The 14,443-nt window shown below is 41.5% G+C and overlaps 1 protein-coding gene across 2 annotated transcripts in view; it reads right to left on the reverse strand.

The window, feature by feature from the left end:
- poli (polymerase (DNA directed) iota) overlaps positions 1–14,443 on the reverse strand; it is a 77,216-nt gene that overhangs the window by 39,474 nt on the left and 23,299 nt on the right. For both annotated transcript variants that reach the window (XM_043721093.2, XM_087990611.1), the window contains 2 exons: positions 12,858–12,989; positions 9,924–10,088 (listed from right to left, as the gene is read on the reverse strand). In XM_043721093.2, the coding sequence (XP_043577028.1) occupies positions 9,924–10,088; positions 12,858–12,989 (297 nt within the window). The remainder of the gene's footprint in view (positions 1–9,923; positions 10,089–12,857; positions 12,990–14,443) is intronic.

Consider the following 14,443-nt stretch of genomic DNA (forward strand, 5'->3'; position numbering starts at 1 on the left):
TTGTTAAGTCTTTAATCACTTAGAATGGGGATGCAGGTTTCGATTGATTAATATGTAAATCCCAGACCTTCTTTCAAGTCAGTCCCGAGACAATTTAAGGTTTTATCAGTATAAAAAGAGTTACATCTCAGCTCAGGTGTATTAAAGGTAGGAGGTTAGAGTCTGTTTATTCCAACTGAGTCAGACTGGTTCTATTTCCAAAGTAGGAATTTATAAAATGTCACATGGACTGACTGCCTACAGTTTGTATGCTTTTTGAACAAAATAGAATACAGATTGTGTGCTTTTTGAGCAATACAGACAGACAGACTTTTACCACACACTTTAATGCATTGTCTAAGCTGAGATGTAACCATTTTGTTACACTGACAAAACCTTAAGTTGTCTCAGGACTGTGGCTTGAAAGAAATTCTGGGATTTACATATTAATGAATGGAAACCTGCACCCTCATTCTGAGTGATTAAAGACTAAATAGCAATCTAGGTTTGTTCAATACATTGCATTAGTTGTATGACACTTTGATCTTTTGCTATAAATTCTGTGTCCTATGATCCTGCCCCACCAGCTACCTGATGAAGAAGCAGTGCTCTGAAAGCTAGTGCTTCCAAATAAACCTCTTGGACTATAACCTGGTGTTGTGTGATTTTTTAACTTTGTTCACCCCAATCCAACACCGGCACCTCCACATCATGCCTAAAACAGTACACCATACTGCAAATGTAACCTAAGCACAAAATGTTCAGCATGACTTTCATATTTTATTCAAATATTCAAATAGACTTGGTTTACAAAGTCTTTGGCAATGATCTCTAGAACAAAGAACAAAGAAAATTTACAGCCCAGGAACAGGCCCTTGGGCCCTCCAAGCCTCAGCTGATCCTAATGTATTGTCTAAACCTGTTGGTCAATTCCTAAGCATCTGTATCCCTCTGCTCCCCACCTACTCATGCATTTGTCCAGACACATCTTAAATGAATCTACCGTGCCTGCCTCTACCATTTCTGCTGGCAACGCATTCCAGATGCCCACCACTCTGTGTGAAGCATTTGCCGCGTGTATCCCCTTTAAACTTTCCACCTCTCACCTTGAAAGGGTGACCTCTCGCTATTGAATCCTTGACCCTGGGAAAAAGCTTGTTTCTATCCACCCTGTCTACACCCTTCATGATTTTGTAAACCTCAATCAGGTCCCCCCTCAATCTCCCTTTTTCTAATGAAAATAAACCTAACCTACTGAACCTGTCTTCATAGCTATGACCTTCCATACCAGGCAACATCTTCGTAAGTCTTCTCTGCACCCTCTCCAAAGCATCCACATCCTTTTGGTAATGTGGCGACCAGAACTGTACACAGTATTGTAAATGCGGCTGAACCAATGTCTTGTACAATTTTAACATGACTTGCCTGCTCTTATACTCAATACCTGTGCAGCAACCTTCAGGGTACAATGGACCTGCACTCCCAGATCTCTCTGCCCATCAACTTTTCCCAAGGCTCTTCCGTTCATTGTATAATTCGCTCTAGAATTAGTCTTGCCTAAATGCATCACCTCACATTTGTCTCGATTGAAAACCATCTACCATTTTTCTGCCCAAATCTCCAGTCTATCTATATCCTCCTGTATTCTCTGACAGTCCCTTATGCTTTCAGCTACTCCACCAATCGTCGTGTCATCTGCAAACTTACTGATCATACCAACAGTGCCCTCTTCCAGATCATTTATGTATATTACAAACAACAATGGCCTCAACACTGACCCCTGAGGAACACCACTGGTCACCTTTCTCCATTTCGAGAAACTCCCTTCAACTACTACTCTCTGTCTCCTGTTGCTCAACCAGTTCTTTATCCACCTAGCGAGAATACCCTGCACACCATGTGACTTCACTTTCTTCATTAGTCTACCATGGGGAACCTTATCAAATGCCTTGCTAAAGTCCGTGTATATGACATCCACAGCCCTTCCTTCATCTATCAACTTGATCACTTCCTCGAAGAACTCTATTAAGTTGGTAAGGCACGATCTCCCCCGCACAAAACCATGTTGCCTATCACTGATAAGCCCATTCTTTTCTAAATATAAATAGATCCTATCCCTCGGTACCTTCTCCAGCAACTTTCCCACCACTGACATCAGGCTCACGGGTCTGTAGTTACCTGGAACATCCCTACTACCCTTCTTGTACAGGGGGACAACATGAGAAACCTTCCAGTCCTCTGGCACCTCACCTGTATTTAAGGACGCCACAAAGATATCTATCAGGGCCCCAGCTGTTTCCTCTCTCACCTCTAGCAACCTGGGATAGATCCCATCCGGTCCCAGGGGTTTGTCCACCTTAATAACCTCTAGCCTACCCGACACATCTTCCCTACTTATGCCAACGTGATCCAGAGTAATCCAACTTCTATCTCTAATCTCAAGATTCATCATGTTCCTCTCCTCAGTGAACACTGATGCAAAGTAATCATTCAGAATCTCATCCATTCTCTCAGGTTCAACACACAGCCTTCCTTCGTTATCCTTTAGTGGACCAATCCTTTCTCTAGTTAACCGCTTGCTTCTTATATAAGAATAAAATGCTTTGGGATTCTCCTTAATTCTGCTTGCTAAAGCTATTTCATTACCTCTTTTAGCCCGCTTGATTCCTCATTTAAGATTTGTCCTACTCTTCCGATATTCTTCCAGGGCCTGTTCTGTTCTTAGCTGCCTAGACCTTGTGTACGCTTCCCTTTTCCTCTTGGCTAGTCGTACAATTTCTCCTGTCATCCACGGTTCACGAATCTTGCCCTTCCTATCTTTTGCCTTCAACGGGACATGCCTATCCTGCACTATCTTTAACCTATTTTTGAAAGCCTCCCACATCTCAAATATGGACTTCCTTTCAAATAGCTGTGTCCAATCCACATTTCCCAACATTGAGATTACGTTGAATGGTCTGTCCAGTGCTGCTTATTTGAATAGACAGGATAGCGGTATCTTACAGTTCGCACAGCAGCACATAATTTTGTTATTCTCTGTAGGAATATTGCTATTGATTACATGAACATTGTATGTCAACTGAACAAAAATGACTGGTTTCTATCTGCAACAATACAAAAATAAAATCAAATGTGCATTTTCTTACTTTCACATTTCCCTTCTTGAAGAATGAAATGGTTCTTTTTGTACAATATTTATTGAATGCTAACAATAGACAGTTTGAAGCTACAAGAGAGACAATTAATTTTCCTTTTAGCTGTGTTTTTCAACAATGTTCAGCTATGTAGAGAAGAGCAAAGGAAGATTTTGACTCTTGATATTTTAAATCCCATATGACCCCTCACTAGCGCTTACCATCATTTAATGCTTTCGGTACGTAAGGCAACATTGTTAATGCTGAACCAGATGGTAATGAACAGAATGTACAGAAGTTATCAAAGGGTACTGTTAGCAATTGCGCCAAAAACAGATGCAGCATTTCATGTAAATTAGAGAGCAATGTCAAAACCCAGCTCAACAGAATGTTTTTCACAGGTTTCTCCGGGATTGACAGTGTGGAATCAAGAATGGTAGTTCCTCCAGCATTGGTAATCAATATTTTATGGCCACTGATGGCATATTCATACAACCAATGAAATGGTTTTCCCTTTTGCCTGTTTATACAATTTCCCCAGATATCAGAGTGGGAGGGGTCCAATGGACAACAAGGCACTGCGTAGCCAGAGACAGAAGAACAGATACATAGGCTGATCATGGAAATGTTTAAAAACAACAGGATTGTTGTAGTGGTGATTTTAACTTGCCCAATATTAAGTGCCAAGGGCTTAAATGGACAGAATTCATTAGATGCATCCAGGAGGGTTTCTTGAAACCATATGTAGATATTCGAACTAGGGAAGGGGCCATCCCATTGGAGAAACAGCCCGGCCAGGTATTCAGCAGGGGAATATTTTGGGGAAAGTAATCCTAATTCTGCAAGCTTTTTAGACAGTTATGAATAAGGATACGACTGGTCCTTGGGTGAAAATGCTAAATTGGGAAAAGGCTAATAACAACAGTATTAAGCAAAAACTAGAGAATTTAAATTGGGGTCCACTGTTTGAGGGTAAATCCATATCTGACACATGGGAGCTTTTAAAGGCCAGCTGTTCAGAATTCAGAGCCAGCATGTTCATGTAAGATTGAAAGATTATGATGGCAAGATTCAGGAACCCTGAATGAGAAGAGATTTTGAAAAATTCAGTCAAAAGGAAAAAAGAAGCAAAAATAAAGTTTAGGAAACTGAAATTAGACAAGGCCCTTGAGGAATATAAAGGAAGCAGGAAACAATTTAAACAAGGAACTGGGAGGATTGAAAGGGGCCATGAAATGTTCTTGGCAAGTAGGATTAAGGAGAATCTCAAGGCATGTTATGTATATATTAGGAACAAGAGGGTAGCTAGTGAAAGGGTAGGTCCACTCAAGGACAAAAGAGGGCATTTATGCATAGAGCCAGAGCAAGTGGGTGAGATCCTTAGTGGTTATTTTGCATTGGTATTTACCAAGGAGAAGCTCATAGATATTAGTAAGGTTAGGGAGGGGAATGTTAATATTAATATTCTATGGCATGTTGATATTTGGAAGGATGTGATGTTGGGGTGTCTTGAAAAACTTTTTTAAGATAGATACGTCCCCTGGGCCTGATGGAATCTGTCCCATGATACTGAGGGAGGCAGGCGAGGAGATTGCTGGGACCTTGGCAGAAATCTTTGCATTCTTTTTAGCCACAGGTGAGTTCTCAAAAGACTGCAGAATACCCAATGTTGTTCCTTTGTTTAAGAAGTGCAACAGAGATAATTCAGGAAATTATAGACCAGTAAGCCTTACATCATTGGCAGGGAAATTATTGGAGAAGATTCTTAGGGACAGGATTTACTTGCATATGGAAGAGGATTAACACATTAAGGATAGACAGCACAGCTTAATTTAAGAGAGGTCTTTTCTCACAAATTTGATGGAGTTTTTGAAGAAGTGACTAAGATGATTGAGAGTAGGGCAGTTTCTGTTCTCTACATGGATTTTACAAAAGCTTTGACAAGGTCTGTTGTGGTAAGCTGGTCCAGAATATTGTGTCAAATGGGATCCATGGTGAGTTCATGGAGTCATAGAGATGTACAGCATGGAAACAAACCGTTCGGTCCAACCCGTCCACGCGACCAGATATCCCAACCCAATCTAGTCCCACCTGACAGCACCAGGCCCATATCCCTCCAAATCCTTCCTATTCATATACCCATCCAAAAGCCTCTTAAATGTTGCAATTGTACCAGCCTCCACCACATCCTCTGGCAGCTCATTCCATACACGTACCACTCTCTGCATGAAAACGTTGCCCCTTAGGTCTCTTTTATATCTTTCCCCTCTTACCCTAAACCTATGCCCTCTAGTTCTGGACTCCGCGACCTCAGGGAAAGACTTTGCCTATTTATCCTATCCATGCCCCTCATAATTTTGTAAACCTCTATAAGGTCACCCCTCAGCCTCCGACGCTCCAGGGAAAACAGCCCCAGCCTGTTCAGCCTCTCCCTGTAGCTCAGTTCCTCCAACCCTGGCAACATCCTTGTAGATCTTTTCTGAACCCTTTCAAGTTTCACAACATCTTCCCGATAGGAAGGAGACCAAAATTGCACGTAATATTCCAACAGTGGCTTAACGAATGTCCTGTACAGCCGCAACATGACCTCCTAACTCCTGTACTCAATACTCTGACCACTAAAGGAAAGCATACCAAACGCTTTCTTCACTATCCTATCTACCTGCGACTCCACTTTCAAGGAGCTATGAACCTGCACTCCAAGGTCTCTTTGTTCAGCAACACTCCCTAGGACCTTACCATTAAGCGTATAAGTCGGGCTAAGATTTGTTTTCCCAAAATGCAGCACCTCGCATTTATCTGAATTAAACTCCATCTGCCACTTCTCAGCCCATTGACCCATCTGGTCCAGATCCTGTAATCTGAGGTAACCCTCTTCGCTGTCCACTACACCTCCAATTTTGGTGTCATCTGCAAACTTACTAACTATACCTCTTAAGCTCGCATCTAAATCATTTCTGTAAATGACAAAAAGTAGAGGGCCCAGCACCGATCCTTGTGGCACTCCACTGGTCACAGGCCTCCAGTCTGAAAAACAACCCTCCACTACCACCCTCTGTCTTCCACCTTTGAGCCAATTCTGTATCCAAATGGCTAGTTCTCCCTGTATTCTATGAGATCTAACCTTGCTAATCAGTCTCCCATGGGGAACCTTTTCGAACGCTTTACTGAAGTCCATATAGAGCACATCTACTGCTCTGCCCTCATCAATCTTCTTTGTTACTTCATCAAAAAACTCAATCAAGTTTGTGAGACATGATTTCCCACACACAAATCCATGTTGACTATCCCGAATCAGTCCTTGCCTTTCCAAATACATGTACACCCTCTCCCTCAGGATTCCCTCCAACAACTTGCCCACCACCGAGGTCAGGCTCACTGGTCTATAGTTTCCTGGCTTGTCCTTACCGCCCTTCTTAAACAGGGGCACCACGTTTAACTTCCAGTCTTCCAATACCTCACCTGCGACTATTGATGATACAAATATCTCAGCAAGAGGCCCAGCAATCACTTCTCTAGCTTCCCACAGAGTTCTCTGGTACACCTAATCAGGTCCTGGGGATTTATCCACTTTTAACCGTTACAAGACATCCAGCACTTCCTCCTCTGTAATCTGGACATTTTGCAAGATGTCACCATCTATTTCCCTACAGTCTATATCTTCCGTATCCTTTTCCACTGTAAAGACTGATGCAAAATATTCATTTAGTATCTCCCCCATTTTCTGTGGCTCCACACAAATGCCGCCTTGCTGATCTTTAAGGGGCCCTATTCTCTCCCTAGTTACCCTTTTGTCCTTAATATATTTGTAAAACCCCTTTGGATTCTCCTTAATTCTATTTGCCAAAGCTATCTCATGTCCCCGTTTTGCCCTCCTGATTTCCCTCTTAAGTATACTCCTACTTTCTTTATACTCTTCTAAGGCTTCACTCGATCTATCCTGTCTAAACCTGACATATGCTTCCTTCTTTTTCTTAACCAAACCCTCAATTTCTTTAGTCATCCATCATTCCCTATACCTACCAGCCTTCCCTTTCACCCTGACAGGAATATACTTTCCCTGGATTCTTGTTATCTCATCTATGAAGGCTTCCCATTTTCCAGCTGTCCCTTTTCCTGCGAACATCTGCCTCCAATCAGCTTTTGAAAGTTCTTGCCTAATACTATCAAAATTGGCCTTTCTCCAATTTAGAACTTCAACTTTTAGATCTGGTCTATCCTTTTCCATCACTATTTTAAAACGAATAGAATTATGGTCGCTGGCCCCAAAGTGCTCCCCCACTGACATCTCAGTCACCTGCCCTGCCTTATTTCCCAAGAGTAGGTCAAGTTTTGCACCTTCTCTAGTCTTGTACACACTTAAGAAATTCCTCTCCATCTAAACCTTTCACACTCTTGCAGTCCCAGTCTATGTTTGGAAAGTTAAAATCCCCTACCATAACCACCATATTATTCTTACAGATAGCTGAGATCTCCTTACAAGTTTGTTTCTCAATTTCCCTCTGATTATTGGGGGGGGGTCTATAATACAATCCCAATAAGGTGATCATCTCTTTCTTATTTCTCGTTCCACCCAAAAACTTCCCTGGATGTATTTCCGGGAATATCCTCCCTTAGCACAGCTGTAATGCTATCCCTTAACAAAAATGCCACTCCCCCTCCTCTTTTGCCTCCCTTTCTATCCTTCCTGTAGCATTTGTATCCTGGAACATTCAGCTGCCAATCCTGCCCATCCCTGAGCCATGTTTCCGTAATTGCTATGATATCCCAGTCCCATGTTCCTAACCATACCCTGAGTTCATTTGCCTTCCCTGTTAGGCCCCTTGCATTGAAATAAATGCAGTTTAATTTATTAGTCCTACCTTGTCCCTGCCTGCCCTGACTGTTTGACTCACTTCTGTTCTCAGCTGTACCCATCTCAGATCGACCTCTTTCTTCACTATCTCCCCTGGGTCCCACCCCCCCACCTTACTAGTTTAAATTGGTAAATTTGATATAAAATTGGATTGGTCATAGAAAACAGAGTGTAGTTATGAAGGGATAATTTTCTGACTGGAAGCTTGCAACTTCTGCAAGGATCAGTGCTGGGAGATATATGGAAAGTGAAGGAGTTGTGGATAATGAGGAAGGTTGTCAAAGGATACAGTAGGATATAGATAAGTTGGATAGTTGGGCAGGATGTGGCATATGGAATTTAATCCGGACTGATTTGAGGTAATGCATTTGGGAGGCCAAACGCAAGAGGAAAGTATACATTAAATGACAAGACTCTTCGGAACATTGAAATACACAGCGATCCTGGTGTGTAAGTTTGTAGCTCTCTGAAAGTGGGAACACAAGTGCGTAAGATAGTCGAGAATGTGTACGGCTTGCCTGCCTTCATCAGTGAGGGAACTGAGTTTAAAAGTTGGCAAGCCATGTTGCAGCTATATAAAACTTTACTTAGGATCATTTGGAGTATTGTGTGTAGTTCTGGTTGCCACACAATAGAAAGGATGCTCAGGCTTTGGAGAGGGTGCAAAAGAGAATGTTGCCTGGATTGGAATGTATTAGCGATTAGGAGAAGTTAGGCAAACTTGGATTGTTTTTGCTGAAGCATTGGAGGCCAAAGGGTGACCTGATAGAAGTATGTAAAATTACAAGAGGCATGGATAGAGCTGATAGTTGGAGTCTTTCTCTCAGGATGGAAGTGTCAAACACAACAGGGTTTAAGCTGAGAGGGGGAAAGTTTAAAGGAGATGTGTGAGGCAAATCTTTCATGGAGGTGTGGTACATGCCTGCATTGCGCTGCCAGGGGAGGCTGTAGAAGCAGATAGATTTGAATGTTTAAGAGGCTTTCAGACAAACACATGAAGAGGCAGGGAACAGAGGGATTTAGACAACAAGCAGGCAGATGGGATTAGTTTAGAATTACATCATGGTCGGCACAGATAGAGTGGGCCAAAGGTCCTGTTCCTGTGCTGTACTGCCAATATTCTATGTTCTGTTACTGACAGTGCTCAGGATCTTTGCAAGTTTGTTTTGATTCAACCAGTAAATACTTCAACACCTCAAAAACATTGCAAGCTTATGAGAACAAAAAGGTACTGCAGTGGAAGAGTTAAGTACCAAAGCTGAGAAATGCCAAGTAGAAACACAATTGAGAGAATAAAAACATATTAAGACGGTCACTTTGGTTTTACAAGAAGAATGACTTGATTGCCCTGCACTCTGGACTGTGTTCCACAGTTGAAAGCATTTTTATTTAACTCTTTAGCTTGTAAACCACAGACAGCCAATAAACTGGTTTTATTCATAGCAACTTTTGATTAATATTAGGTCCTTTTTTATCTCGATGTAAGATTCAATAAACTGAAATTTCAATCTTACAGTCTACAACTCTGTGTCAAGTATGGAACGGATTTTCCTGATTTATGATGCTGCGTAAGTAATTAGCATTACTTTTGTTCTCAATATCCTGGAATGTAGAAAGAGAATGAAAATCGGCAAATGCCCTTGTTCTTGGTCACTATTCAGTGATGCCAGCTATAAATCACACACGTGCTTAAGTTGTTTGAGCACAGTAGAAAGTTCAGCTTCAATGTCACTTTGTGGTTTTGTAATTTGCTAACATGCACAGCCCAAGTCCAACATGAACATGGCCACTTGAATGAAATCCAGACTGTCACCTGTAAAACTGTGAGAATCTCAACCTTCAGAGAAAGGGAGGAAAACTGAAGTTAGAGCAGCCAAAACAAAACAAAACTTTCTAAACATTGCATCATGAAGGAGAAAACAAAAACAAAATATTAAAAAGCTAAATCCAGGTACCTGTGATTTTGTATGAAATTTCTCTGTAGTGTGTCAAATCTTCTCCACAGATAAGAACCATTTCTGGACATATTTCTAAGGCTTCAAAGACTGACATTACTTTACTAACCCCACATTTCCTGGCTTCATAATTACAAGTGACCACCATATGTTTCTGATGAACAGCTAAAAGAGAAAAGAAAGAGGCATTATTAGGGGATCAGGAAGTTTACAATATTGAGGTTTATTAGAGTATTATATTTTAGGATTGTATCTTAAGTCTGCATGATTTGACTGTTACTGATCAACAACATGTTTAAATTGGTTGCTAGCAACGAGGTGGAGACAATAATGGCAGTCTCTGAATTTATTATGAGTAGACCCTGAGTTTTATAAAATTCTAGAACATTATTTCAGACTATAAGCAATTGTGGTGTAATTAAATTATCCATTTTCTTCTAAGGTGAAAGGAAATTACGGTCAAGGTAGCATTTCTACCTAGACATAAGGTAATGAGTTTCACAAGGTTTTCCATATATTCAACGAATATCTCAAACAGACAGTCAAAGTTGTGTGTGGTCAGCAGACAGAGATACTCTCTCTAATCAAAGAGATACATTCTGCAGCCAACTGCAGGTTCCAGGGAGTTTTGTTCTGGCATGGCCAAGAGGCAGAGAATCATCAGAAGTGGGTCAACTGCTGGATTTAAGGAACTTCTGAAAACAGGGAAGTGCCTAGAGATGGTTACTACAACTTACTGCTTGGCAAAAGGGGATACTGGAACTTATTAGAAGCTGGGAGCAACTATGAACTAATGGCTAAGAATGACTGTAATTCCCAAGAATGTGATAGATAATACCTGTGGAATGCACGTACTACAGCTTAAAGTATCATTTGCTGACATAAAATGTAAGTATTATTTAAGCATTTCTTTTTTAGTTATTGACTCCAGTTAAAGGTTTAAAATGCAAAAATCTTACTTAGGCATTCATTCAATTATCAACTAGAAGTTCAAAGATCCTTTGAAAAGTTATGATTCTCTCCACGGGCTATAACAACAGAAATATTTTTGTTCACTCATAAGACTTGGGCATTGATGCCTGGACCAGCATTTATTGGCCATCCATTGCAATGGTGGTGGTGAGTAGTGGTCTCTCTCTCTCTCTCTCTTTCATGAGAAGCCCCTTGGTCTGATAAGACTACAGCGACTTTAGTTTCTGTAATCGTTGGGTAGGAATGTGCGAGGCTACAAGGTGGCAAATTGTGTTGGAGTACAATTCTGCTGAAGGTGATGGCTGTAAACGCGTTATGGTTGCCCAGTCTTGAGCTACTCTAGATCTAAAGTGCGGCCCTGGAAAAGCACAGCGGGTCAGGCTGCATCCGAGGAGCAGGCAAGGCGAGGTTTCGGGCATAAGCCTTTCATCAGGAATGTGGCCTCAGGAGAAACGTCGATTCTCTTGTTCCTTGGATGCTGCGTGGCCCGCTTTGCTTTTCCAGCACCACACTTTTCGACTCTGATCTCCAGTATCTGCAGTCCTCATTTTCTCCTTACCCCAGAGCTACTCAAAGTATATTCCATTTAGTACAATGATGGTGCCACACAACACAATGGAATGTATCTCAACATGAATACAGATTTTCATTTCCAGAAAGACTGTGCGGAGGTCAGTCCTATCGATATTTTCATGGACAACCCCTCCAACTGAGCCTGCCTGACAGCTTCTGTCACAAGTTTACCACTGACAGATTTTCCAATCTGTCTAAGCTGTTACTTCAATGGAAGGACAAGCCAAAGAATTATAGAAACTCTACGGTGCGAAAGCTGAGCTGACTGTAAGAGAAGTGTTTTAAATCAGCAGTACATCTGCTTTCATCGAGACATGGTCATATTCACAGGTACTGTGTGAAGACATACTAAATGTAACCAGACAAGGCCAGCAGGTAAATGCTGTCATAAACACTCTGACGATCTGCTGTAAACAGAACTGCAGATGTTTATCGATGCTGATTCTTAACTGGAGCAGCCAAAGACTAACTGCACTCACCACAGACTGCATCTCTCTCTGAATCAAATTCAGTCTTACCCTGACATTTTGAAAAACCATTTGAGGTCTCCTATGGGAAACCATCCCATGTTGTATCAACCCCCTGCAGATGCAAATTTATCCCACCCACTCTCAATTTATGGCAATTTTAAAACTGATGATTCCCTATTTACTGATTCTTTGACAAGGTGAAAGAACTCTGTTCACTTTATGTTAGCCCTTCAAATTTTTAAAATATTTTGCTAAATTTCCTTAGTTCCGCTGTCTTTTAACACTCCCATTTTTTCTAGAATGGATGAAATGCCAGCCTTATGAATATGCCACGCAATATACCAAGCTGCTCCACTCAGCAGAACCTAGTAGACAACAGACAAAGCTTCTGACAGGAAATCTTAAGGCTTATTATTGTAGACCAGAGTTACTCCTGCAGCTCTGGGTTATTAAAGGATGAATGCCAACTGAGATGCTGTGGCACAATGCCCATCCAGTCTTCCTGAACAATATCTCATTCATTAAGTAACCTGACATTGCTTGGATGCCTGGTTTTAAATGGGCTTGAGGCCAGCTGTATATTAATGAGGCCATGGACCAAAAAGGACCAAAGCCAGCTCAGCACTGGCAGTTCTCCAGCTTTCAACTGAGAGATAAAATTCACCCTGTGTTAGAGATGGCATTCGGGGTTGGCTTTATCAAGTCAGTGAGAAAGAGAAGTGTCCTTGGGCATGGGCATGGGCATAAGGAAGTACAGAGGAGGAGAGATCATGGACCAAACCTTTTTTTGTTCAGTTGACAGCAGAAATGCATTTATCAAATGTGACGTCAGACCAGCTTGTTACAAGTCAATCAACCACAATGAAAATTTATTGTATGAATATCATTCTATGCAAAGAGAGAGTTAACATTTGATTACCTAAAGGCTTGCCTTGAAATTCAGGGTTTCGGAGCATTTCCACCTGAGCATAGAAGCAATCCAGATCAATGTGCACAATCACTCTGTATCCTGGGACAGAGGTGTCTTGGATTGAATCTTTATGGCTATTACCTGGAGTGAAAAACACAACATTCCTTACTCATCTCTTATTCTGTCAGCATTGAAAACTCAAGACTGATTTTACATTCCTCATCTCCTACAGCCCTCAAACATACCTTCATTACTTTAATTCTGGCCTCTGTGCATACTTGATTTTCATCTCTCCACCTGGGTCCTATAAACTCTGGAATTTCCTCCAAAACCCTCTTTGCCTTTTCATCTCTCTCACCCTTTCAAATTGTCCTTTAAACATGTGCCTGGAAAACACTCCAGTGAAAGGATGGCATACTGCATCAAAATGCTATATAAACACAAGTTGTTGTTTTCAAAATCATTTTTGTGTGATTCACTACAAGCTATTTCATCCTTTTAAATAGGATTGCCATGCATTTGGAGATGAATGTCCCAATGTGAATGTACTCACTGGGGTGAGAAATGGAACAAATCTTTACTTTGTGTCGAGTTGCAGTTCAGGTCAGGATATCATATATCGTAACACAACAATTCAGAATTCCCATTTAATTTATCGAGATAAACTACAGCAAACCAATTAACAAGAAGAGGCGTCTTGGCTTTCACAGTAATTTAGTCATCTTCATCCAAACTGCCTCTACTTAAATCAAAATCAATAGTAACTTCAGCAACCCTCCTGAAATAGTGTTTAGACTAGATTCCCTACAGTGTGGAAACAGGCCCTTCAGCCCAACAAGTCCACACTGACCCTCCGAAGAGTAACCCACCCATACCCATTTCCCTCTGACTAATGCACCTAACACTATGGCCAATTCGCCTGACCTGCACATCTTTGGACTGTGGGAGGAAACCGGAGCACCTGGAGGAAACCCACGCAGACACAGGGAGAACGTGCAAACTCCGCACAAGGCCAGAACTGAACCTAGGTCCCCGGTGCTGTGAGGCAGCAATGCTAACCACTGAGCCACTGTGCCACCCCACGGTGATAAATAAGTGCTTCATACTGTTAAAACTTTACAGCCAGAACTATAATATGGAGCACTATAGATAGCAAACTTCTAGTTCATGCATTCATAGGCATTCAAGACCGCATTGGATGATTATTTATAAAGAAAACGTGTGTAGGGAAATGGGGAAAAGCAGTCAGGTAAGAGAACCGGTGCAGGTGTGATGGGCTGAATAGCCTCCTTTGATACCTTAAAATTCTGTCATTCTATGACGAAATACACAATCACAGTGGGATCACTGTCAATGCATTGTTCAGTAACCAGGAAGGTCCCAGACCCAGAGAGAACAAAAGACAAGAAACTTTAGGCTGGTTAGCTTGACCTTAGTCATTGGTAATATTTTAGAGTCCATTATTAAGGATGAGATTGCACAGCACTTGGAAGTGCATGTTAAAATGGGATGGAGTCTCCATGGCTTCATCAAGGGGAGGTTGTCCCTGACAAATCTTTGATAAGGCTTTGAAGAGACAACAAATAAGTTAGGCA

This window comes from Chiloscyllium plagiosum, unplaced genomic scaffold, assembly GCF_037043375.1.
Source record: "Chiloscyllium plagiosum isolate Xiang-an unplaced genomic scaffold, Cpla_swu_hap1 HiC_scaffold_1, whole genome shotgun sequence".
Lineage (NCBI taxonomy): Eukaryota > Metazoa > Chordata > Chondrichthyes > Orectolobiformes > Hemiscylliidae > Chiloscyllium > Chiloscyllium plagiosum.